Below are 26,338 nucleotides of genomic sequence, written 5' to 3' on the forward strand. Positions count from 1 at the left end.
TTCCTTTTGCAGGAAGCCTCAGATGGTTTTAGGGTTAGCTTTCAGAACCCCTTCTTCCCATTCCACTCCTTTGCTGGTTGTTCCTTTGAACCTGTCCATTTTCTGGCATAACAGACATAGAGCCCCTATTAATGACTTGAGAAAGTGATTAATGATGGATGCTTAGAGTGTTAGCAAACTGGATTTTATGAATTAATATTTTCTCTTTATTTGGATGAATGAGAGAGAAGTGATAGAAAGGTTATATAAGGATAGTTTATATGTCAAGAATCTTTTAATTTTATTTTTCCCTTATATTTTAGAATTGAGACTCACTGAGCAACATTTCTTTCAGCATTTCTTTGTTTATAAGAAAATATAGTATAAAAAGTAAAAAGTAACATTAAAAATGACTAGTTATATCAGCTTTTTTGATAAATGAAGTTAAACTACTTAAAGATAACATGTTCTTTATATCTTTCTTCATGAGATCTGTCTAATTATTCAGTCATCTTTTGACAGATTTTGTTTTTGGACTATTACTGAGCAAATTGTTCCATTTACTGAGATATGCTTCCCTTTGTCACTACGCATTTTTTGAGGCTACCTGATGTTTCTAATAGTTGACCCTAAATTAATTATGTTGTGCTTTTCATTTTTTCTGCCTTGTAACATTCATCTAACATATATTTACTGAATACCCACTATATGCCATACTAATAGGCTCTGGAAAAGATTGATAATCAAAATTAGATAGAGGTCCTATCTCCATAGAGCCTACAGTCTAGTAGTAAAGAGAATAATTACATATTCACAAACTGGAGTGAAAGGTAACCTAGAAAATTACAGAATGCTGTGAGATTGACTTAGTCTGTTTTCAGGAGTTAGAGCTTTCCCCCATGATGACCCCTTTGTTGCTCAATTATCATGCTATAATTATTTTCTTGTACATCTTTCCCATTCTTAACCCTGGAACGTGTAAACTCCTTAGAGGAAGGAAGGTTTCTTTTCTCTCTACTGCCTAGTGCATGGTAGGTATTCTAGTTTTAAATATTTATTGGACTAATAAACAAGTGAATAAATAAATTGTAAAATCTGTGTATGAAATTAATTTTGTTTTAAAAGACCATGTTACAATATTATAAAAATATAAGGAGAATTTTAAAATATGGGTTTTTTGTTTGTTTTTTTAGCATTTACAGGGTCATCATCAAATTTACAGCAAATTCCCAGTTTTGACTTCACATCCACAAATACCTTACCAGAAGACTCAGTAGTAGTTGTTGGAAAAGGTATTTCAAAGTTCCTTAGCTTGTTAATTGTATGTGTTCTTCACACATAAGCCAAGGGTATCATTAAAGAATAGAGAATAGTGTGATTCAAGTGTGGATTAAAACTTTCTTTTTAAAAAATTATTAAATTGAAAGAATTAGAAGTAGGTTTTTGTTTCGAACAACTATAATAATTCACGTCGGCAGTTTTCAGAGAGATGTATTAAGTGACAGTTTAGGTACTTCTAAGTAGGTACTGCAGTTTAGGTACTTCTAAGACACTTTTGGGATAGCTAAGATAGTTTTATCGTAGTTTAAATTCAAATGACAGTCCTTATTTATCAGCTTAGTAATTAATGTAATTTTATTATTTTCCATACAGAGTCTAGACAAACCAGAATTGACACCTGGTATGTATATTTAGGGGGATTAAGGGAGCTTTGAACAACATATTTGCAAATATTTTTTTAAGCTCTTTTTTTTGGCAGACAGTCTCTTCTCTGCTGTCCTGCCTGCTGCTCCCTTGCAGTGTATTCAATAAACTTCTAACTCCTTTAAAAAAAAAAACTGATTTTTTTAGCTTTATTGAGGTATAATTAACTGAATTATAAAGTGTTTACAGTGACAAAAGGATTCCCCCATCAAGTTAACATACCTCAACTAGTTTCTTTTTTGATCAGAAAGCTAGCATGTGAGGATAGACATTGAGAGTGCACATCTTATTATTGGTAAATATGGTGAAATAGAATGAAATGCTTGGAAAGCTTTCCTAATTGTTTGCTTGATAGAATCTCATTAAGTTAACTTAAGGCTCTCCACCTACCCTTGCACACTTAGTTTCTGTTATTCTTCTATTTGCCTTGTGCCCAACCAAAGTTATTCACTCCACATACGTGGAGTATACTTGTTCAGCTCTGCTTATAACATTCCCATCTCATAGGATGTCTTCACCTCCTTCTTCACTTATCTGTCCATCTCCATTGTATCTTCCAATCCCATTTTTTACATATATTTATATCTATCTATCTATATATATATTTATATATATCTATATACATATACATGTATTTATATATATATATATATTTTTTTTAAGTTTTATTTATTTAAATAATCTCTACACCCAACGTGGGGCTCGAACTCACAACCCTGACCAAGATCAAGAGTTGGATGCTCTTCTGATGGAGCCAGCCAGGCTCCCGTATATTTATGATTATTTAACATATTTTTCCTACTAACAGTAGTTTACTACTTAAAGAGCCTTGTCTTAAATTTTGTTATTAGAGTGACATCACATAAATACTTAATGGCAGTTGGATGGTTGGTTAATTTCAGGTGTATTTGGAAGTCCACATTCAGCACCAGCAGCCTGCAACCAATCAGTGATATCTTCTGTGGAAAATGGAGATACATTTTCAGTTAAACAAAGCATTGACCCACCATCGGGGATTTATGGAAGAGCAGTCCAGCAAAGTATTCCATCATATGTTGATGTTGAGAATGAAAAGGATGTAAGGTTATTTGCAGATTATTAGGATAAATTTAAGCCTATATTATATCATTATTTTGTGTTCATCAGATTTGGGGTGGTGAAAGTGTTTGGATTAAAATTTTAAAAATCTCAGTATAATAGAAATTTCTGATCCTTAATCATATATTTATTTATTTATTTTAAGTTTGTGTATTTATTTTGACAGGGCACCTGGGTGGCTCAGTCAGTTAAGTATCTGACATGGCTCAGGGCATGATGTCTCTGTTTGTGCGTTCTAGTCCTTCATTGGGCTCTCTGCAGTCAGCACAGAGGCTGCTTTGGATCCTCTATTTCCCTCTGTCTCTTTGCCCCTCTCTTGCTCGCACACGTGCTCTTTCAAAAATAAATAAACATTTTTAAAAGTTTACTTATTTTAAGAGAGAGAGAGTATGTGTGAGCAGGGCAGGGGCAGAGAGAGAGAGAGGAACAATCTCTGACTCAGGATTCGATCTCACAAAATGTGAAATCATAACCTGAGTCAAAATCAAGAGTCAGATGCTCAACTAACTCAGCCACCCAGACGTCCCGTGATCCTTAATCATTTAATTGATGGATTATTCTTTCCTAACAAATATATTCTCATTCTGTATACTTGATGTATATGTTATATATAGTACTTTATATATATGTATGTATATATACATAATGTACTTTATATATATGTAATATTTAACAATTTTCTAGGACACTCAATGAGTAACAGACTGGTATCCTCAGGCACAGATTTAGTTATGACATTAGCACTATGTAATTCTGTTCAATTTTAGAATTCCTGAAATAAGGACTAAAAAATGTATATTTTATTTTTTACATATAGACCTTTAATGTCCACATACAGTTGTCTGAGATGAAGATAGTTATTTTAAATGTCAAACTCCCTGAATACTTTCAAATATTTCAACTTTTTCACTCAGATTAAAGTTTCTATTTCAAAATCTACTTATGACAAGATGAGACAAAAGAGAAAAGAGGAAAAAGAACTTTTTGACATTAAAGATTGTGAAAAGAAGGAACAGAATTCCTGGGAGCGAATGAAACATACAGGAACTGAGAAAATGACATCTGAACGTAAGTGGAATTTAACTTTTGGTGTGTTTTTTAACTGATAATATTCTAAAGCTAGTGTACCTGTGGTTTAATTGAAGGCTAATAATGGAATATGTTGAACTATAACACTGAAATTTGCAAGACCCAGTAGCTTCTATTATAATAAATATTAATTCCTTCTCATCAAAAGGAAGTTGATTGTTTTTCTCCCTTCTAGACTTAAATATTTTTGGAGATGAGGTAGGAATATCAAAAAATGAGAGTTTCTCTTTAGAAAATATTGCCTTCAGCCCTCCATTGAAAGAAGGGACCTGTTTAAAAAGGTCACCATCTTTAGCATTTTCAGATTCAGGTAAGAGACTTGTTTAAATGTGAAGAATAACATCACAAATGCTGGTTAAGATGAAGAGACCACATATGGTTCAGTATATTTGTGATGAAAAGAGCATTAAACTAGTAGGAGTCAGTAGACAGACCTGGTTTCATGAATATTAGGTCTGCCCTTTAAATAACTTTGTGACCTGGAAATAGGCCTCAATTTTCTGCTGCTAGAAATATCCAAAATATCTCAAAGGTCAATATTAACTCAAAGATCTCCTCCATGCTCCCTTGTAAATATTACTGTTTCACTAAGGAGTGGTATCTTATTTTATATTAAGGGTTAAATGAGATTATGAAATTGGTTTATATTAGATCATGATTTTAATTTTTAAAATTTTTTTTAATGTTTATTTATTTTTGAAGGAGAGAGAGAGACAGAGTGTGAGTGGAGGGGGAGGAGCAGAGAGAGAGGGAGACACAAAATCCAAAGCAAACTCCAGGCTCTGAGCTGTCAGCACAGAGCCCGATGTTGGGCTCGAACTCACAAACCATGGGATCATGACCTAAGCTGAAGTTGGATGCTCAACTGACTGAGCCACTTAGCCGCCCCTAGATCATGATTTTAAAAAATCATTATGAGGGGGCAGCTGTGTAGCTCAGTCGGTTAAGCATCTGACTTCAGCTCGGGTCATGATCTCGCAGTTCATGAATTGGAGTCCCATGTCTGGCTCTGGTGCTGATGGCTCAGAGCCTGGAGCCTTCTTCAGATTCTGTGTCTCCCTTTCTCTGCCCCATTCCTGTTCAGGTTCTGTCTCTCCCTCCCTCTCTCTCAAAAATAAAATAAACATTAAAAAAATTTTTTAAAGATCATTGTTGGGGCACTTGGCTGGCTCAGTCAGTGGAGCATATGACTCTTGATCTCAGGGTTGTGAGTTTGAGCCCCATGTTGGGTGTAGAGATGAGTTAAAAATAAAATCTTTTTTAAAACGTTAAAAATAGAGGCACCTGAGTGGCTCAGTCAGCTAAGCCTCCAACTCTTGATTTCAACTCAGGTCATGATCCTCATGGTTGTGGGATCGAGCCTCGTGTTGGGCTCTGTGCTGGGCGTGAAGCCTGCTTAAGATTTTCTCTCTCTCTCTCAAAATAAAATAAAATAAAATGAAATAGTAAAGTAAAATAAAGCAAAATAAAAATAAATTTAAAAGTCATTGTATTTATCCTTTATTCAGTCTACCATTCAGTACTTACTGGGTTCTATATCTGGCTAGAGTAGTTTCCATATTTCCTGTGTGTTTTTAAAAATATTAAATAGGTCTTAAGTATGGTAGTCATCAGAAATTGAAAATGAAAAAACACATGAACTATCATAAACATTAAGGTTATTGCTTATTATTTTTATTTATTATTGTTTAATGTTACTGAAGAATAAACCGTTAAACCTGTCTTAAACATTTTAAAATTTATGTTGGGTCTGAAGTCTAGGTATCAATAAAAAAACAAAAAGTACAGAAAAAATAAATATATAAATGTGATATTGGGCAACATACTTAACATCTCTCAAAATCTCTCACAATAAAAGAGATTTGAACTTGGGGCACCTGTGTGGCTTGGTAAGTTAAGCGTCCAACTTCGTCTCATGTCATGATCTCACGGTTTGTGGGTCTGTTGTTAGCACAGAGCCTGCTTCGGATCCTCTGTCTCCCTCTGTCTCTGCCCTGCCCTCACTCGAGCGCGCGCTCGCTCTCTCTCTCTCTCTCTCTCCCTCTCTCTCTCTCTCTCTTTCTCAAAAATAAACATTAAAAAAAAAAAATTTGAATTGGATGAATGTCTGATTCTTCCCAGTTTGGATTTCTTTTATAATGCAAGTTTAGAAAACTTTTTAAAATTCCTTGTTCTCAAAACTAATAATTATTGAAAGTATGACTGATGACATGTTGACTTGTAAAATTAGTGGTTTTAAACACGTCCCTAAGAACCAGTTATATGTAGGCATTTGTGAAGTTGAAGCCTATTTGCTAGCATTCTCAAATAATTTCACTATTATTAATGTCATAAAATCTAGGGGGAGAAAAATCCACAAAACTTCTTACCTAAGTTCTGAACAATGCTGGCTGCTACCGTTAACAGTAGGAAAAGAAGTACAGATAGTAGTAAATAGTACACATTGATGAGGGGTGCATGGGTGGCTTAGTCAGTTAAGCATCTGACTTCGGCTCAGGTCATGATCTCACAGCTCAGCTCTCTGCTGACAGCTCAGAGCCTGGAGCTTGCTTCAGATTCTGTAGCTCTCTCTCTCTCTCTGCCCCTTCACCGCTCATGCTGTCTCTCTCTCTCTCTTTCTCCTTCTCTCTCTCAAAAATAAATAAAAACATTAAAAAAAATAGTACACATTGATGAATACATTTATGATAGTCATTTTCTAGTGCCTAATATTACCTTTTTAAAAATATCTCTTAACAGTAAAAAATAACTAGTAAATCTTTACCCATTTACAATAGCTGGTACACATTTTATTTGATCTTTTTGATCTTTTCCTTTCTAACACCCTCACTGCAGGTATCTTCCATTGTTCAGTGCCCTCTGGGCCATTACCCTGACACTCAAAGACAATGCTTTGTTTCCCCAACATCTAGGGCAATGCCTTACATCTGGAAAATGGTTGGTAAATGTTTGATTATGGAAGAAATATTGTTCTTATTACCACACATGGTCTTAGGATTTGTAACAGACCATTAATTCTATACTAGTAGCAAAAAATTAGTATTTTTGGAATTCATCTCGAACTCTATATACAGATGCAATGAAGCTTCATTTTTAGTTGTCAGTTGTATGGTAAAACAGGTATACATCCACATGTTTTTATAAAATGGGATCATAATGCTTCTTATTGATTTTTTGCTCTTAAAACTATACTTTATTATGTGACTGAAAAACCATTTATATATTTTTATTTGATATAATTTAATAATTTTGTAGATAAACAGTGAAGTTTTAAATACCTCTGGTATCTAGGTATTACAATTTTATTGAAGACTAAACTGAGGTGCCTGGGGGACTCATTGGTTAAGCGTCCAACTTCAGCTCAGGCATGATCTCACAGTTCGTGGGTTTGAACCCTGTGTTGGGCTCCGTGCTTTCAGCTCAGAGCCTGGACCTGCTGTGGCTTCTGTGTCTCCCTCTCTGTCTCTGCCCATCCCCTGCTCATGCTCTGTCTCTCTCTCTCAAAAATAAAAAACATTAAAACATTAAAAAAAAAATTATTGAAGACTAAACTAATAATACTAGTTTCCATAAGAAATATTCATAGAAGCTATGGTATATATATATATATATATATATATATATATATATATATATATACACACACACACACACACACACACACAATGGAATATTACACATCAAAAAGAATGAACTCTTGCCATTTGCAGGGACATGGTTGGAGCTAGAATGTATTATGCTAAGCAAAATAGGTAAATCAGAGAAAGACAAATATATGATTTCATTCATATGTGGGATTTAAGAAACAAAACAGATGAATATCAGGAAGGGGAAAACAAAGAAAGAAGGAAGCAAACCATAAGAGACTCCTAACTATACAGAAAAAACTTAGGGTTGATTAAGGGAAGTAGGCAGGAGATGGGCTAAATGGGTGATGGGTATTAAGGAGGGCACTTGTAATGAGCACTGGGTGTTATATGTAAGTGATGAATCACTGAATTCTACTCCTGAAACCAATATTGCACTGTATGTTAACTAACTAAATTTTAAATTTTAAAAAAAGGAGGAAAAAAAATATTCATAGAATCTAGTCAGAATATCATTTGTTTTAGAGTTCTCTGCTGCTTTATTTAATATGTTTTTGTTTTGCTTTGTTTTAGGTGAAGCATCTCCTGGAGCCGTTCCACAATATAAAGAAAGGATTCCTTCTGTCACTCATAGTCCAGAAATAATGGATACATCGGAACTACGGTCATTTTCCAAACCAGAAATAGCACTGACAGAAGCCCTGAGGCTTTTAGCTGATGAGGATTGGTAAGTTCACCATCCTTAACTTAAAACTAAACTGAGTTCCACAAGTGTCCTATAATTTTTTTTTTAAATTTGAAACATTTCCTATTAAAATAGTCTTAAAAATGATTATTACAGTTCTTAGACAGTCCAAAGTTTTTTCAACTTCTCAATGTAACTGAACTCTGGTCCTAATAGCACTGTATTACCAGTTATATTATAACTTATGTACCATAAGGACAGTTTACCTTTATCATGGATTACATAAATCTTTTGGTCCTGGAATACAAATCTCACCATTTCTCCAAGTGTTTCTCTGTGAAACACATCGTATAACAATCCTGGAAATACATCCACATTACTACCACAGCGGCAGCAGCCACCCAGCCCCGCCCAGCTGGAGCATCTCCTGGCTGCTCTTGTCCCACCCATTTCCTTCCCTTCATCTTCAGTATCTCTCTCTATCCCCATCTTCTGTGTCCTCAGTTTTGCTCTTCTACTAGATCATATTCCTCAACATTAAAATGTGCTGTATCTCCTATTTCTTAAAAATCCTCCATAAACTACACATCTTTTTCACATTTCTTTTCTTCTTGTTGTTTAGCCAAGTCCTCTAAAAGGCTAACTCATTGTCTTTAGTTTTCCACCTCATATTTTCTTCTCAACCTTTAATTGGCTCTCAACCCTCCCCATCATGACCATCACATCACTAAATCTATGAAAATGATCATCTTGCTAAATCTACACTGGTTATTTATTAGTGGTTATGTTTCTTAGCCTTTTAGCAACATTGGACACAATCGACACTCCTTTCTGATTTCACTGTGGAAAATTCAGTCTCTTGGTTCTTTTCTTGCTTTAGTTTGTTCTTATTTCTTCTGTTTGACTTCAAAAGTGAGGTATGCTCCAGAATTCATTCCATTGGCATTCTCTATCTACATTTATTCCACAGATCTAGGCTGGCAATTGTTTTCTGTAAAAGGCCAGATAGTAAATATTTTCAGCTTTGCAGGCCAGATGTCTCTATCACAACTCCTCAACCTTGCTGTTGTAGTGTAATAGCAGCCTTAGATAGTATGAAAACAAATGGCTTTAGCTATGTCCCAATAAACTTTACTTATAAAAAAATCTGATGGGGCCAGATTTCGTCTGTGAGTCATAGTTTGCCAACCTGTTTCCTAAATGATTACATTCATTATATAGCTTTGAATTCAGTCCATACTTTGATTCTCATGAATGTATGTCTGGATCCTAGATACCTTCTTGAGCTCTAAACTTATAATCCAACTGCCTACTTGACACTTTCACTTTGATGCCAATAGACATTTTAAAAGTTTTTTTTTTTTTATGTTTATTTATTTTTGAGACAGAGAGAGACAGAGCATGAACGGGGGAGAGTCAGAGAGAGAGAAAGACACAGAATCCGAAGCAGGCTCCAGGCTCTGAGCTGTCAGCACAGAGCCTGACGCGGGGCTCAAACTCATAGACCATGAGATCATGACCTGAGCTGAAGTTGGACGCTTAACCCACTGAGCCACCCAGGCACCCTGCCAATAGATGTTTTAAATTTAACATATCCAAAATAGAATTCTTGATTTCCACTTCTTGCCAAGATGGGTTAACAGGCATTAGATTTGCCTACACATCTGAAAGAACTAGAGAAATTGTACAAAATAAATGAAACAGTGGTTTTCAAAATATTGTTCACCAGTTTGTGACAAATAGTGATCCCTGAGAGATGAGAAACGAACAAGGTGAGCTCTACAATTGCCCTGGCTTACTTTCTACAGAGTTTACAGGTCATAGCTCAAAGAAAGGAAAACTGTAAATACCAGCAGAGATGGAAATGGAGCTATGAGTTTGGGGAGGCCAAGGTAACTGGAGTTTGCAAGGCAGAGTACCAGAGAAGATGGAGCTTCACAAAGAACTCCAGAGACTTTTAGAGGATTCGTCTCAAATATTTAGCTGAGTACTAGTAAGGACATACATGTAAGAAAATTACCTGAAGCCAGAACTAGGATGAAGTTACAGGGAGCAATCCCTGAATACTTCTTGTTCCCACCAGCATGGTGGAAAACCTCATAATTCACAGGGCATTGAGTAGGAAACTCAGAAGAGTTTTGCTTCTTAGTGTGGTAAACTAAACTATAGGCTAAAAACTAGTTTGCTCCTGCCTGACAAAGCATAAGAGCAAAGCCTAACAGATCAGACTTTTCAAATAACCTAACTCCATTTCAGAACAAAGCTCAAAAATGATTTAGGAATATAAAAATATCTCAGGTAAAATGCATAATGCCTGACACCCAGTAAAAAATTATCAGGCATGCAAAACAGCGGGGACATACAACCTACAATGAGAAGAAAAAAACCAACAACAGAACCTAATCCAAAAATGATACAGATGATAGAATTAGTAGATAGGGACATTATAGCCATAGTTATAAATCTGTTCCGTGTGTTAAACTAGAGGAAAGACATGAACAGAGAGTCAGTGAGCTGAAAGACAACTTGCAAAATCCCTTTTGCCAAATAACATAACATGATTGAGGGAAATAATATCCCTTCATATTCACACTGAAAGGAAGGGTATTATCAGGTGGTATACGCCAAGGGGCAGGAATCATGGGTGCCAACCCAGAATTATGTATTTCACATTAGGAATAAAAAGAGTCATTTTAGGGGCGCCTGGGTGGCGCAGTCGGTTAAGCGTCCGACTTCAGCCAGGTCACGATCTCACAGTCCGTGGGTTCGAGCCCCGCGTCAGGCTCTGGGCTGATGGCTCGGAGCCTGGAGCCTGTTTCCGATTCTGTGTGTCCCTCTCTTTCTGCCCCTCCCCCGTTCATGCTCTGTCTCTCTCTGTTCCAAAAATAAATAAAAAATGTTGAAAAAAAAATTTTTTTTTTAAAAAGTCATTTTATAATGATAACGGTAAAAAGGTTAATTCATCAAGCAATCCTGATTTTACTTATCAAATAACAGAGCTTCAGAAAACATTAAAAACTGGTAGAACTGCAAGAAGAAATAAATCCACACTTATGGTTAGAACTTCAACAAACCTCTCTCATTGACAGAGCTAGAAGAAAGAAAATCCTCTAGTGACAATATGGAAGACTTGACATGATGGACCAACTTGACCTAGTGGCATTTATAGAATATTCCACCTAAAACAGCAGAATTTATATTCAAGTCCACAAGGAACATTTACCAAGAGAAAATAGTATTTGGGATCATAAAATAAGTAATTAAAAAATTTTTAATGTTTTTATTTATTTTTGAGAGAGAGAGACAGAGACAGAGTGCTAATGCAGGAGGGACAGAAAGGGAGACACAGAATCTGTCTCTAGGCTCTGAGCTGTCAACACAGAGCCCAACACAGGACTCAAAACTTGTGAACTGTGGAATCATGACCTGAGTTGGAAGTCGGACACTCAACAGACTGAACCACCCAGATTCCCCTAAAATAAGTAATTTAAAAGGATTCAGATTATACAAATTTTGTTCTCTGACTACAGTGGAGTAGAGTTAAGTTAGAAATTAGGGACAGATAACTAGAAAATCTCTAAGTGTTTTGAAACTAGCACTCTTAGAAGCTTCCCATGGATCTAAGAAGCAATCAAAAGAGAAATTAGGAAGTATTTTGAATTTAACGAAATTAAGGATGAAACATCAAAAATTACGGGATACAGCTAAATTAGACGGAAATTTATAGCACCCTAACGCGTATGTTTCAAAACAAGAAAAGTTTTATGTCAATGACTTCAGCTTTCACTTTAAACTAGAAACAGAAGAGCAAAAGAAGCCAAAAATAAGTAAAGAAAAGAAATAATAAAAATAGCAGTAGAAGTAAAAAAAAAAAAAAAAAAAAGAAAACAGGCCAACATTAGAGGAAATCAGTGAAAACAAAAGCAGTTTCTTGGAGAAGATCAATTGATAAACTTGTAATCAGAATGATCAGGCAAAAAAAGAGATAAAAAACAAATTACCAAATCAGGAATGAAGGAAGGAACATCAGTACTGATCATGTAGCTCTTAAATAAATAATAAAGGAATATGATAAACGGCTTTATGCCCATTAATTTGATGACTTAGTGAAATGGACAAATTCCTTGAAAGACACAAACTACCAAAACTAACTTAAAAAAAAAAAAAATAGCCAACCTGTATAATCCAATCTATTAAGGACATTGAAATTGGGCTTAAAGCTTTTCCACAAAGAAAACTCGAGGTTCAGATGGTTTTACTAGTGAATTACATCAAACATTTAAGGAAGAAATCAATTCTACACAAACTTCTTAGAAAACTGAAGAGACTGGAGTACTTCCCATCTTATTCTTTGAGGCCAGATACCAAAACCATATAAAGATAAAACTACAGACTGACATAAAAAAATATCTCATGAACATAGATGTAAAAATCTTTAAAACAGAAGTTTTTATTTACCTACCTCCTAATCCCAAATCTGCTTCAGTATTCACCATCTTAGTTAATAGCCCTGCCATGGACATTTAGTTGTTCATACCAAGTCAGTGTTGACTTTTTCTCGTTTCTTCATATTCCATCAGTTCTTTTATTTTCAGAACACATCTCAGCTACATTTCTCTCATCTGGCTATAGTGGTATCATCACTGGTTTGCATGCCTCCATTATTGCTGAACTCACACAACAGCCAGAGTGATGCTGTTAAAACATAAATCAGACCCTGGGATTCCCTCACATAAAACCCTCCAATGGCCCTCTAGAGCACTAGAAAAAAAATTTTTAACTGTTTTTTATAGCTTACAAAGTCCTTCATTATCTGTCTGTGGCCTCTTTGTAGCCTCATCTGCTACAGTGCTCTGCCTTACTTATCCACTCTACGCATCTGGCTATTTCCTTAATGCCCAGCTCATTTACACCTCAAGATCTTTGTACTTAATCTTTGAACACTCTTCCAAGTGGCTTCTCTCTCACTTCATGTGAGTATCAAATGTCACCTCCTCAGGAAAGCCTTCTGGCATGACTTTTACTAAAATAGTGTACTTTTCCCCATCCTCTTATATTGCTTTATTTTTAATATTGCTACCCAACCTTATGTTTCATTTTAACATTCTTCTTAGCAATTTGATTATGATGTTCCATGTTGTGGGGCTTTTTTGTGTTATCCTGTTTGGGGTATGTTCTTACATTCGAGGGTTCATAGTTTTGATCAAATTTGGAAAAATTTTAGCCACTTTTTCTTAATTACTTTTTCTGCCTCCCTCTCTCTTGACTGTACTTTCTGTTATTTATGTGTATAGAAGAGTTGTTTCTGCATTTAAATTGTAATTGTAAACTGTTTTATCCTTTTGAAAAAATGATCATTTTGAACCGGAAAGCTATTAACAAATAGATCCATTTACTCTTGCTACCTTGGATTCTTAGGTGTTTTTCCTTTCTCTGAACTTTCCATAACTCATTCAGGGAATTTAAATGCTTTAAAAAATGACCACCATTAATATTACCCAAGGAAATATTATAATATTTCTAAGGAAATTCATTTTGGCTCAGATTTTCAAACCTGCAAGATGAAAATCATCAAATTTGTATTGTTAATATCTAAATCCCACTTGAATCCCACCCTCTTGTTAGTACTGCCTACCCTTCATCTATCTCATTAAGCCAGATAATGAAAGAAAAATACAAATTATAGAACCATCTGTTGGTGGTTTTCTGCTTTTGGATTATATATTTGCCAGTGAGGTAATGGCTTCTCTCCTTCCGTTTTTGTTTTATTGCTTCCCTCACCTTCTGTTCTCCAGAAAGAATATGGCATTCCTATCACTAGGGGGGAAATATTCCTTTTTATTTACAAAACATGAACTTCGTCTGACTGTCAATGTTGATTTTGGGTCTTAAAAGATATTTTGAATCACTGAAGAGAGCTATTGGAACAAACAAAACTATGTATTTTTTATTTGAAATTCCTAAATGGTATGGGAGAATAAGCAAGGTCTCCTCTTTGGCAGTATTTCATGCACACAAGACAAGATATCTGAGATCCTGTTATTTAAACCCCATGTAATAAGTGATTCTGTCATTTGTTTCTTTTTCCCATAGGGAGAAGAAAATTGAAGGACTGAATTTTATTAGATGCTTAGCTGCTTTTCATTCTGAAGTATTGAACACAAAGTTACATGAAACAAGTTTTGCAGTAGTTCAAGAGGTAAACGTAGTTTTCAGCCCAGTTAAGGGTTGTTTGGACGACAAAGAATAAATATGCTACATTTATTTGACTTTAAAAAATATTTCTGTACTAAGTGATATAAACAATAAACAGCTTGCATGTAGTTAAAAGTAGCTTATGTTTGGGTGGCTCAGCATTACAGCATGTGACTCTTGATCTTGGGTTTGTGAGTTTCAGCCCGTAAAATCTAAACGGTAGATTTTACTTAAAAAAAAAAAAAAAGTAGCTTATACTTTACTTCACAACTTTTTTATTTAATTTTTTTTTTTACTTCACAACTTTTTTTTTCAATATATGAAATTTATTGTCAAATTGGTTTCCATACAACACCCAGTGCTCATCCCAAAAGGTGCCCTCCTCAATACCCATCACCCACCCTCCCCTCCCTCCCACCCCCCATCAACCCTCAGTTTGTTCTCAGTTTTTAACAGTCTCTTATGCTTTGGCTCTCTCCCACTCTAACCTCTTTTTTTTTTTTTCCTTCCCCTCCCCCATGGGTTTCTGTTAAGTTTCTCAGGATCCACATAAGAGTGAAAACATATGGTATCTGTCTTTCTCTGTATGGCTTATTTCACTTAGCATCACACTCTCCAGTTCCATCCACGTTGCTACAAAGGGCCATATTTCATTCTTTGTCATTGCCACGTAGTACTCCATTGTGTATATAAACCACAATTTCTTTATCCATTCATCAGTTGATGGACATTTAGGCTCTTTCCACAATTTGGCTATTGTTGAGAGTGCTGCTATAAACATTGGGGTACAAGTGCCCCTATGCATCAGTACTCCTGTATCCCTTGGGTAAATTCCTAGCAGTGCTATTGCTGGGTCATAGGGTAGGTCTATTTTTAATTTTCTGAGGAACCTCCACACTGTTTTCCAGAGTGGCTGCACTACTTTGCATTCCGACCAACAGTGCAAGAGGGTTCCCGTTTCTCCACATCCTCTCCAGCATCTATAGTCTCCTGATTTGTTCATTTTGGCCACTCTGACTGGCGTGAGGTGATATCTGAGTGTGGTTTTGATTTGTATTTCCCTGATGAGGAGCGACGTTGAGCATCTTTTCATGTGCTTGTTGGCCATCCGGATGTCTTCTTTAGAGAAGTGTCTATTCATGTTTTCTGCCCATTTCTTCACTGGGTTATTTGTTTTTCGGGTGTGGAGTTTGGTGAGCTCTTTATAGATTTTGGATACTAGCCCTTTGTCTGATAGGTCATTTGCAAATATCTTTTCCCATTCCGTTGGTTGCCTTTTAGTTTTGTTGGTTGTTTCCTTTGCTGTGCAGAAGCTTTTTATCTTCATAAGGTCCCAGTAATTCACTTTTGCTTTTAATTCCCTTGCCTTTGGGGATGTGTCGAGTAAAAGATTGCTACGGCTGAGGTCAGAGAGGTCTTTTCCTGCTTTCTCCTCTAAGGTTTTGATGGTTTCCTGTCTCACATTCAGGTCCTTTATCCATTTAGAGTTTATTTTTGTGAATGGCGTGAGAAAGTGGTCTAGTTTCAACCTTCTGCATGTTGCTGTCCAGATCTCCCAGCACCATTCGTTAAAGAGACTGTCTTTTTTCCATTGGATGTTCTTTCCTGCTTTGTCAAAGATGAGTTGGCCATACGTTTGTGGGTCTAGTTCTGGGGTTTCTATTCTATTCCATTGGTCTATGTGTCTGTTTTTGTGCCAATACCATGCTGTCTTGATGATGACAGCTTTGTAGTAGAGGCTAAAGTCTGGGATTGTGATGCCTCCTGCTTTGGTCTTCTTCAAAATTACTTTGGCTATTCGGGGTTTTGTGGTTATATGGGGTTATATGGCTTTTGTGGTTCCATATGAATTTTAGAATTGCTTGTTCTAGCTTCGAGAAGAATGCTGGTGCAATTTTGATTGGGATTGCATTGAATGTGTAGATAGCTTTGGGTAGTATTGACATTTTGACAATATTTATTCTTCCAATCCATGAGCAGGGAATGTCTTTCGATTTCTTTATATCTTCTTCAATTACCTTCATAAGCTTTCTATAGTTTTCAGCATACAGATCTTTTACATCTTTGGTTAGATTTATTCCTAGGTATTTTATGCTTCTTGGTGCAATTGTGAATGGGATCAGTTTCTTTATTTGTCTTTCTGTTGCTTCATTGTTAGTGTATAAGAATGCAACTGATTTCTGTACATTGATTTTGTATCCTGCAACTTTGCTGAATTCATGTATCAGTTCTAGCAGACTTTTGGTGGAGTCTGTCGGGTTTTCCATGTATAATATCATGTCATCTGCAAAAAGCGAAAGCTTGACTTCATCTTTGCCAATTTGGATGCCTTTGATTTCCTTTTGTTGTCTGATTGCTGATGCTAGAACTTCCAGCACTATGTTAAACAACAGTGATGAGAGTGGGCATCCCTGTCGTGTTCCTGATCTCAGGGAAAAAGCTCTCAGTTTTTCCCCGTTGAGGATGATGTTAGCTGTGGGCTTTTCATAAATGGCTTTTATGATCTTTAAGTATGTTCCTTCTATCCCGACTTTCTCGAGGGTTTTTATTAAGAAAGGTTGTTGAATTTTGTCAAAGGCCTTTTCTGCATCGATTGACAGGATCATATGGTTCTTATCTTTTATTAATGTGACGTGTCACATTGTTTGATTTGCGAATGTTGATCCAGCCCTGCATCCCAGGAATGAATCCCACTTGATCATGGTGAATAATTCTTTTTATATGCCGTTGAATTCGATTTGCTAGTACCTTATTGAGAATTTTTGCATCCATATTCATCAGGGATATTGGCCTGTAGTTCTCTTTTTTTCCTGGGTCTCTGTCTGGTTTAGGAATCTAAGTAATACTGGCTTCATAGAATGAGTCTGGAAGTTTTCCTTCCCTTTCTATTTCTTGGAATAGCTTGAGAAGGATAGGTATTATCTCTGCTTTAAACATCTGGTAGAACTCCCCTGGAAGCCATCTGGTCCTGGACTCTTATTTGTTGGGAGATTTTTGATAACCGATTCAATTTCTTCACTGGTTATGGGTCTGTTCAAGCTTTCTATTTCCTCCTGATTGAGTTTTGGAAGAGTGTGGGTGTTTAGGAATTTGTCCATTTCTTCCAGGTTGTCCAATTTGTTGGCATATAATTTTTCATAGTATTCCCTGATAATTGTTTGTATCTCTGAGGGATTGGTTGTAATAATGCCATTTTCATTCCTGATTTTATCTATTTGGGTCATCTCCCTTTTTTTTTTTTTTTGAGAAGCCTGGCTAGAGGTTTGTCAATTTTGTTTATTTTTTCAAAAAACCAACTCTTGGTTTCATTGATCTGCTCTACAGTTTTTTTAGATTCTATAATGTTTATTTCTGCTCTGATCTTTACTATTTCTCTTCTTCTGCTGGGTTTAGGCTGCCTTTGCTGTTCTGCTTCTATTTCCTTTAGGTATGCTGTTAGATTTTGTATTTGGGATTTTTCTTGTTTCTTGAGATAAGCCTGGATTGCAATGTATTTTCCTCTCAGGACTGCCTTCGCTGCGTCCCAAAGCGTTTGGATTGTTGTATTTTCATTTTCGTTTGTTTCCATATATTTTTAAATTTCTTCTCTAATTGCCTGGTTGACCCACTCATTCTTGAATAGGGTGTTCTTTAACCTCTATGCTTTTGGAGGTTTTCCAGACTTTTTCCTGTGGTTGATTTCAAGCTTCATGGCATTGTGGTCTGAAAGTATGCATGGTATAATTTCAATTCTTGTATACTTATGAAGGGCTGTTTTGTGACCCAGTATATGATCTATCTTGGAGAATGTTCCATGTGCACTCGAGAAGAGAGTATATTCTGTTGCTTTGGGATGCAGAGTTCTAAATATATCTGTCAAGTCCATCTGATCCAATGTATCATTCAGGGCCCTTGTTTCTTTATTGACTGTGTGTCTAGATGATCTATCCATTTCTGTAAGTGGAGTGTTAAAGTCCCCTGCAATTACCACATTCTTATCAATAAGGTTGCTTACGTTTGTGAGTAATTGTTTTATATATTTGGGGGCTCTGGTATTTGGCGCGTAGACATTTATAATTGTTACCTCTTCCTGATGTATAAACCCTCTAATTATTATATAATGCCCTTCTTCATCTCTTGTTACAGCCTTTAATTTAAAGTCTAGTTTGTCTGATATAAGTATGGCTACTCCAGCTTTCTTTTGGCTTCCAGTAGCATGATAAATAGTTCTCCATCCCCTCACTCTCAATCTAAAGGTGTCCTCAGATCTAAAATGAGTCTCTTGTAGACAGCAAATAGATGGGTCTTGTTTTTTTATCCATTCTGATAGCCTATGTCTTTTGGTTGGTGCATTTAATCCATTTACATTCAGTGTTATTATAGAAAGATACAGGTTTAAGAGTCATTGTGATGTCTGTATGTTTTATGCTAGTATCGATGTCTCTGGTACTTTGTCTCACAGGATCCCCCTTAGGATCTCTTGTAGGGCTGGTTTCGTGGTGACAAATACCTTCAGTTTTTGTTTGTTTGGGAAGACCTTTATCTCTCCTTCTATTCTAAATGAGAGACTTGCTGGATAAAGGATTCTCGGCTGCATATTTTTTTTCTGTTCAATACATTGAAGGTATCGTGCCAATCCTTTCTCGCCTGCCAAGTTTCAGTAGAGAGATCAGTCACGAGTCTTATACATCTCCCTTTATAAGTTAAGGCACGTTTATCCCTTGCTGCTTTCAGAATTTTCTCTTTATCCTTGTATTTTGCCAGTTTGACTATGATATGTCGTGCAGAAGATCGATTCAAGTTTCATCTGAAGGGAGTTCTCTGTGCCTCTTGGATTTCAATGCCTTTTTCCTTCCCCAGTTCAGGGAAGTTCTCAGCTATTATTTCTTCAAGTACACCTTCAGCACCTTCCCTCTGTCTTCCTCCTCTGGGATACCAATTATGCGTATATTATTTCTTTTTAGTGTGTCACTTAGTTCTCTAATTTTCCCCTCATACTCCTGGATTTTTTATCTCTTTTTCTCAGCTTCCTCTTTTTCCATAACTTTACCTTCTAGTTCACCTATTCTCTCCTCTGCCTCTTCAATCTGAGCCATCGTTTTTTCCATTTTGTTTTGCATTTCGTTTAAAGCATTTTTCAGCTCCTCCTGACTGTTCCTGAGTTCCTTGATCTCTGTGGCAAGAGATTCTCTGCTGTCCTCTATACTGTTTTCAAGCCCAGCGATTAATTTTATGACTATTATTCTAAATTCACTTTCTCTTATATTATTTAAATACTTTTTGATCAGTTCATTAGCTGTTGTTATTTCCTGGAGATTCTTCTGAGGGGAATTCTTCCATTTGGTCATTTTGGATAGTCCCTGCAGTGGTGAGGACCTGCAGGGCACTTCCCCTGTGCTGTGGTGTATAACTGGGGTTGGTGGGCGGGGCCGCAGTCCGACATGATGTCTGCCCCCAGCCCACCACTGGGGCCACAGTCAGACTGGTGTGTGCCTTCTCTTCCCCTCTCCTAGGGGCGGGATTCACTGTGGGGTGGCGTGGCCCGTCTGGGCTACTTGCACGCTGCCAGGCTTGTGGTGCTGGGGATCTGGCGTATTAGCTGGGGTGGGTAGGCAAGGTGCACGGGGGCAGGAGGGGCAGGCTTAGCTCGCTTCTCCTTAGGTGATCCACTTCAGGAGGGGCCCTGTGGCAGCGGGAGGGAGTCAGATCCGCTGCCGGAGGTTTGACTCTGCAGAAGCACAGAGTTGGGTGTTTGCGCGGAGCGAGCAAGTTCCCTGGCAGGAACTGGTTCTCTTTGGGATTTTGGCTGGGGGATGGGGGGGGGAGATGGCGCTGGCGATCGCCTTTGTTCCCCACCAAACTGAGCTCTGTCGTCCGGGGGCTCAGGAACTCTCCCTCCCTTTGTCCTCCAGCCTTCCCGCTTTCCGAGCAGAGCTGTTAACTTATGACCTCCCAGATGCTAAGTCCCGCTTGCCGTCGGAACACACTCCCTCCGGCCCCTCTGCTTTTGCAAGCCAGACTCGGGGTCTCTGCTTGGCCAGCAGTCTGCCCCTCTGCCCTGGCTCCCTCCCGCCAGTCTGTGGAGCTCGCACCGCCTCTCCGCCCTTCCTACCCTCTTCCGTGGGCCTCTCGTCTGCGCTTGGCTCCGGAGACTCCGTTCTGCTAGTTTCTGGTGGTTTTCTGGGTTAGTTAGGCAGTTGTAGGTGGAATCTAAGTGATCAGCAGGATGCGCGGTGAGGCCAGGGTCCTCCTAAGCCGCCATCTTCCGGTTCCTCTACTTCACAACTTTAAAAAAAAGTAAGATAATATGTATTAAAACAGGTTACTGTAATAGTAAATGTGGTTTCAAAGTTATTATTACTGATTTTATTTCAGAATATCAGCAAAATATACATTTTGGAAATTTTTTTTAGGTGAAAAATTTACGCTCTGGAGTTTCTCGTGCTGCTGTGGTCTGTTTAAGTGATCTTTTCACTTACCTAAAAAAGAGCATGGATCAAGAACTAGATGCTACAGTAAAAGTTTTGTTGCACAAGGCTGGAGAATCAAATACATTTATAAGAGAAGATGTTGACAAAGCCCTGAGAGCTATGGTCAGCAATGTAACTCCTGCACGTGCTGTTGTTGCTCTTATCAGTGGAGGACAAAGGTAATGTTCAAAATAATCATTGTGTCCTTAAACTAAAAAGTCAATTGTTTGTAGTCTGGGATATAGGGAAAAAAAGCAAACATCAGTATTATTTCAGTCAAAAAATAAGTAATTCCCATATGATAAACATCAGATTAGGTGCAGAACATATAAACAATAATAATATTGGTATTATAGTAATTTTACTTACATTCATAGATACGGAACTAAATAAATGTCATTGACTATGAGTTTGTTTTGTTTTTAACTTCTTTTTTTTTACTTGTTTTTTTTGTTGTTGTTGTTGTTTTTAACTTCTTAGGTGGAGGGTAACTAATGTAATTCGTCATTTTAGCCTCCAAGGATGGTTGTTGAGGGTTAGAAGAGGTTTAATCATTTAACTTTAAAGGTACATCTTTGGTAAATAGTTTATACATCCAAATTGTTTGGCCGTGTTTTCCTGTAGCCATTTACACATTGCGGTAAGAAGATGTACAGCCCAGCACTTATCAGATGTAGTGGAATTTATGGAACCAGAGCGTATTTTATCTGGAGCAAAGGATATGGCTGACCGCATATTACCAGCTGCTGCCAAGTTTGCTCAGGACAGTTCACAAGAAACCAGGTGAATAGCTGCTAATAATATTTGCTGAATCTGTTAGGAAAATGGCTTGAAAGTAGGCAGCAAAGGTTAAAAAAGAATAAACATTTTTCCTAAATTGACAAGTGGGGTCCACAGGGATTGGTGCTGGGGGATGGACTTATTTAACCAATTTGCAAATGATCTTGAGGGAGTGCACAGTGAATTCTCCAAATTTGCAGATGACATTACCTACTTCTGGGTAGTGAGATGCCATGTCACAGGGATGAACTGCATGAAAATGGCACAAGACTGTCTGAGTGGGCAGAAAAGTGGGAGAAGAACTTCATTTTGGGCAAGTGTAAGTTAATGCCTTTAGGGGAAGTGATATATTTTCTAAGCTGTTAGGTGAAATCATGGAAGTAGGTGCACATGAAAAATACAGGAATCAAAATGGGTAACATATTATCTCCTGAAACATGATATAGCTGCATTTAGAAAATCCCATAAATTTCTGAACACTGTATTTGAAGAACAATTTTACAAAGGTTAAGAACAGTCAAGAGAGAAATGACGAAATAATTAAGATGTGGATAGTACATTATCCGTGTTGGTAACTTTTTTTTTTAAGTAAACTCTTTGCCCAAAGTGGGTCTTGAGGCCATGACCCCAGCATCAAGAGTCATATGGTCTACTGACTGAGCCAGCCAGGTGTCCCTAGATGTATTGGTGACAGAAATTTTAGATGTAGTCAGGAGCCTAGGTTCAATTCCTAGCCCCAGTTACTGTTTGCCCTAAAGCAAATTACTTACTGTCTGTTAGGCTAGGTTTTCTTGTATGTAAAATTAGGAAAGTGGGACTAGGTGATTGATAATGTCCCATACAAAATCTAAAAATTTATGGCAGTTACATGTGAAGATAGATTAAAAGTGGGGAGGGGGGATCCTGAGTTCATAGAGACTAAAGTAAAGAAGGGTGTTAAAGTATTAACCTTTTTAAGACAAAGGTATCCTTGACTTTAGGTAACTGGACTTAATCTTATGGAAATCATTATACCAGAAGCTAATATAGAAAGTCAATGTATTAATTTTCTATTGCTGTGTAACAAAGTGCCACAAACATAGTGGTTTAAGGCAACACAGACTTTTTTAGCTTACTGTTCTTTAGGTTAGAAGTCTTGCATGGCTCAACTGCTTTCTCTGCTTAGGGTCTCCCAAGACTGAAATCAAAGTAACGATAAGGCTGAGATCTTATCTAGAGGCTCTGTAGAAGAATCTGCTTCCAAACTCCTTTTGGTGGTTAGCCAAATTTAGTTCCTTATAGTTTTAGGACTGAGGTCTCTATTTCTTTGCTGTTGTCAACCAGGGTCCTCTTTCAGCTCCTTAAGGCCACCCAAATTCCTTTTTTATGCAGCCCCCTCCATCTTCAAGCCAAAAACAGTATGTTGAGTCCCCCTGTTGCTTAGAAGCTGTCTTACTTCCTCTTCTCTTACCAGCCATAGAAAGCTCTCTGCTTTTAAGGGCCTGTCTGATTAGATTAGGCCCACCCAGAAAATCTCCATATCTTAGAGTTAACTATACCATATAATATAACATAATCCTGGAAGTTATATCTCATATTTACAAATTGTAGGGATTAGAGCAGGACGTCTTTGAGGAGCCATTTTAGAAGTTGTGTATACCAAAGTAAAGTTCAAAGCAATTTAGGAGGGTTCAGATCATAATAGACTAGTTAGGAACAAGAAAAAGATTCATAATGGTTGTTTTGTGTACATCTTTAAAAAAAATTTTTTTTTAAGGTTTATTTTTGAGAGAGAGAGAAAGACAGATGGAGCGCAAGCAGGGGAGGGCAGAGAGGGGGGAGACACAGAATCCGAAAGTAGGCTCCACGGTCTGAGCTGTCAGCACAGAGCCTGACATGGGGCTCATACTGACCAGCCGTGAGATCATGACTTGGGTCGAAGTCGGACGCTTAACCGACTGAGCCACCCCAGCGCCCCTGTTTTGTGTACATCTTAACCTTTCCTTAAGTGACATGGTAATTGTTTTAATCCATTTCATCATTTCTTGATTTATTATTTGAAGTTTTAAAGTTATAAAATAGTTACACCTTTACAGCTTTAATATTTCTCACATTTAGTGTCCCCATTGCTTGTTTACTTGATTGTTTTAGCCATTCTCCTATCATTAAGGGCTTGTGATGGACCTACAGTTTTTAATATTCTTGGCTAAAAGTTATAATCATCCTTGAAACTATAACTGATTAGGAACTACTTATCAGGGTGTAGACTTTATTCTGGTTCTGAGGAGAGAATGGTAGTTTTTATTTTCTGATACTACCTCTCTATAATTTCATTATAGTTGGAGTCTAGTTGATACAGATATTTCTGAAATCATTCTGTACCCTCTCCCTATCCCCCAAGCCTTGCCTTCTCTGCTTCTTCTAGTTCCTTATATTCCAATTTGTAGGAAAAAAAAATAACTATAATTAGCTTTAGGGCCATGCCTCCTTGAAGGATAGTAATATGGTATAATTAAAAGGTACTGTAAGACCCCTCTATTCAAAAATATCTCCAGTATACACTTCTATATCTGCAGTCCTTCCATTAGAATGATATCTGGGCTTAAGGCTTTATCCTGAGAGAAATTTTTTTTTAAATGAATAATTTTAAAATTTATATATCGTAAAAAATTTAGTTTGGAGAGCATTACACATTCATTAATATATCATCAATGATTTATCAACTAACTTTGGGTGTGTTTTAGGTAGCAGAGAATAGGTTTTGAAGAATTGGAACCCAGGTAAGTTTTGGCATGAAAAAAAAAAGGTTCTGTATTTCCTACAGAACCTAGGGAAGGTTGACTTAGGTCAGAACATCTGACCAGCAGGGGAGCAGCAAAAGCTCACTGGGCAAGGAGCCCAGGTTAAAGACAAACTTCTCCTAACTCACAGTTGTGCCAAATGCTGGCCTTGATATGGACCCTAGGGTGTCTGAAAAATAGAATTCAAGCTTTTGGCTCTCCATCTGACATATAACTGAAAGAATTGAAGCTATAGTGTTTTTTAAAGGTGAGGGGCAGGAAAATGCTTTATTCCAGCTCAATTAATATAACTACATTTCAGTGGTTTATTTAAAATAGGGGTGACAGTTTTGATGTTGATGGATTTTTTTTCTGTTGAAAAAAATTGCATCTAAGGAAAGAAACTGAGTTTGTTTAAGGTATATAACATTCTTTACATATTTCTCAAATATCCGTAGGTACTATGGTCGAAAGATGCTTTTCCTTTTGATGTGTCATCCAAACTTTGATAAAATGCTTGAAAAATATGTCCCATCTAAAGACTTGCCATATATTAAGGAATCTGTTAAAAGCTTACGGCAAAAGGTATGTGGAAAAAGTTTATTTTATAAGCAGCTTTAAAAGCAAAGTACCAGAAAAAAATAATAATAAAAAATAAATAAAAGCAAAGTACCAGGAAGCTAAAGTATACAAGTAATTACTTCCAATTATTTCTCTGTTAACCATTCAGACTGTATCTACAGTAGCATTTCAACAACTGCAGTTGAAAAACTTGGAGTAGACATTCATAGTGTTGGTAAGTGTTTATTGAACAGAAGCTCGATACTTAATAGAACATAGTGTGGTTTACTGGAGTGACAAGACTTGGGTTTGAATCACAACTCTGAGAATTAGCGAACTATAATGTTAGGTACATCGCTTCATTTCTTTAACCTGAAGTTTTATTTTTATAAGGTAAGAATAGTGATGTTCTTCATGCTTGGTTCCTACTTTATTTACCTTGCATATTCCACTATTAGAATTCCTATCACACTGCAGAACATTAATTGGGAGCTGCTTGAGGGGAAGCCCCATGTCTTATTTATCCTGGTAGATAATGGGGATTTGGACATGTCTGAAATGAGTGAATGAGGGAATATCACGTAAATTAAAATATGAAAAGTGTCTTATAAAAAAGTAATCCACTTACATATTATTTTTTTACAAAAATATGTTAAATAATCTAGAATTATTCTGTGGTAATTTATGTTATTCTTTACTGATAATCTTTGGCAAAGGATTCATTTACATAAGGATAGTATTTCAAAGATGTATGATAATATACATTTTAGAGCATTTTCTTCTGCTCATTTAGCTTAATTCATACAGAAATAACTAAAGTAACCATGCAAAAAATTATCTTACCAGCGTGAGGCAGATTATATTTGTGAGTCATTTCAAGTACAAGTATTTTTAAATAGTTCTTATGTAAGTGTTTATTCTCACACTGGTGGTGCATAGGAATTCATTATTTATGTAATGTGTTCATATTTTCTCTACAGATTTTAAGGTTTAAGAAGAATACTTATAAAACGTAGCATATTAATTTTAAAATTTTTAAACAGTTTTACCCTGCCAGTGTCATTTCCTATTAATTTGGTTAATTTACTACTAATTAGAAGGTATTTTATGTATTGATACCTTTTGAAGCAGAAGCATAGCAGATTATTAAAATGCTTTCAATTACAAAGATCAATAATGGGTTCTCTGAAAATTGCATTGTATAAATTATTTAATTTTACTAGTTTTGAAATTTTTAGGGGCGTCTGGGTGGCTCAGTTGGTTAAGTGTCCAACTTCGGCTCAGGTCTTGATCTCCCGGTTCGTGGGTTCAAGCCCCGTGTCAGGCTCTGTGCTGACAACTCAGAACCTGGAGCCTGCTTTGGATTCTATACCTCGCTGTCCCTCTGCCCCTCCCCACTCACACTGTTTCTCTCTTTCAAAATTAAACATTTTTTAAAATTTTTAAAAAAGA

General features: G+C 36.7%; 1 protein-coding gene across 4 annotated transcripts in view; it reads left to right on the forward strand.

The window, feature by feature from the left end:
* Window positions 1-26,338, forward strand: part of TOGARAM1 (TOG array regulator of axonemal microtubules 1) — an 83,006-nt gene that overhangs the window by 39,513 nt on the left and 17,155 nt on the right. For 3 of the 4 annotated variants that reach the window (XM_058738926.1, XM_058738928.1, XM_058738929.1), the window contains 8 exons: window positions 1,173-1,271; window positions 2,586-2,761; window positions 3,696-3,849; window positions 8,031-8,184; window positions 14,236-14,341; window positions 20,730-20,965; window positions 21,411-21,569; window positions 24,784-24,910. In XM_058738926.1, coding sequence (XP_058594909.1) covers window positions 1,173-1,271; window positions 2,586-2,761; window positions 3,696-3,849; window positions 8,031-8,184; window positions 14,236-14,341; window positions 20,730-20,965; window positions 21,411-21,569; window positions 24,784-24,910 — 1,211 coding nt within the window. The remainder of the gene's footprint in view (window positions 1-1,172; window positions 1,272-2,585; window positions 2,762-3,695; window positions 3,850-8,030; window positions 8,185-14,235; window positions 14,342-20,729; window positions 20,966-21,410; window positions 21,570-24,783; window positions 24,911-26,338) is intronic. The other variant, XM_058738927.1, reaches the window with a different exon arrangement.

This window comes from Neofelis nebulosa, chromosome 7 (assembly GCF_028018385.1).
Source record: "Neofelis nebulosa isolate mNeoNeb1 chromosome 7, mNeoNeb1.pri, whole genome shotgun sequence".
NCBI classification, from domain to species: Eukaryota; Metazoa; Chordata; class Mammalia; order Carnivora; family Felidae; genus Neofelis; species Neofelis nebulosa.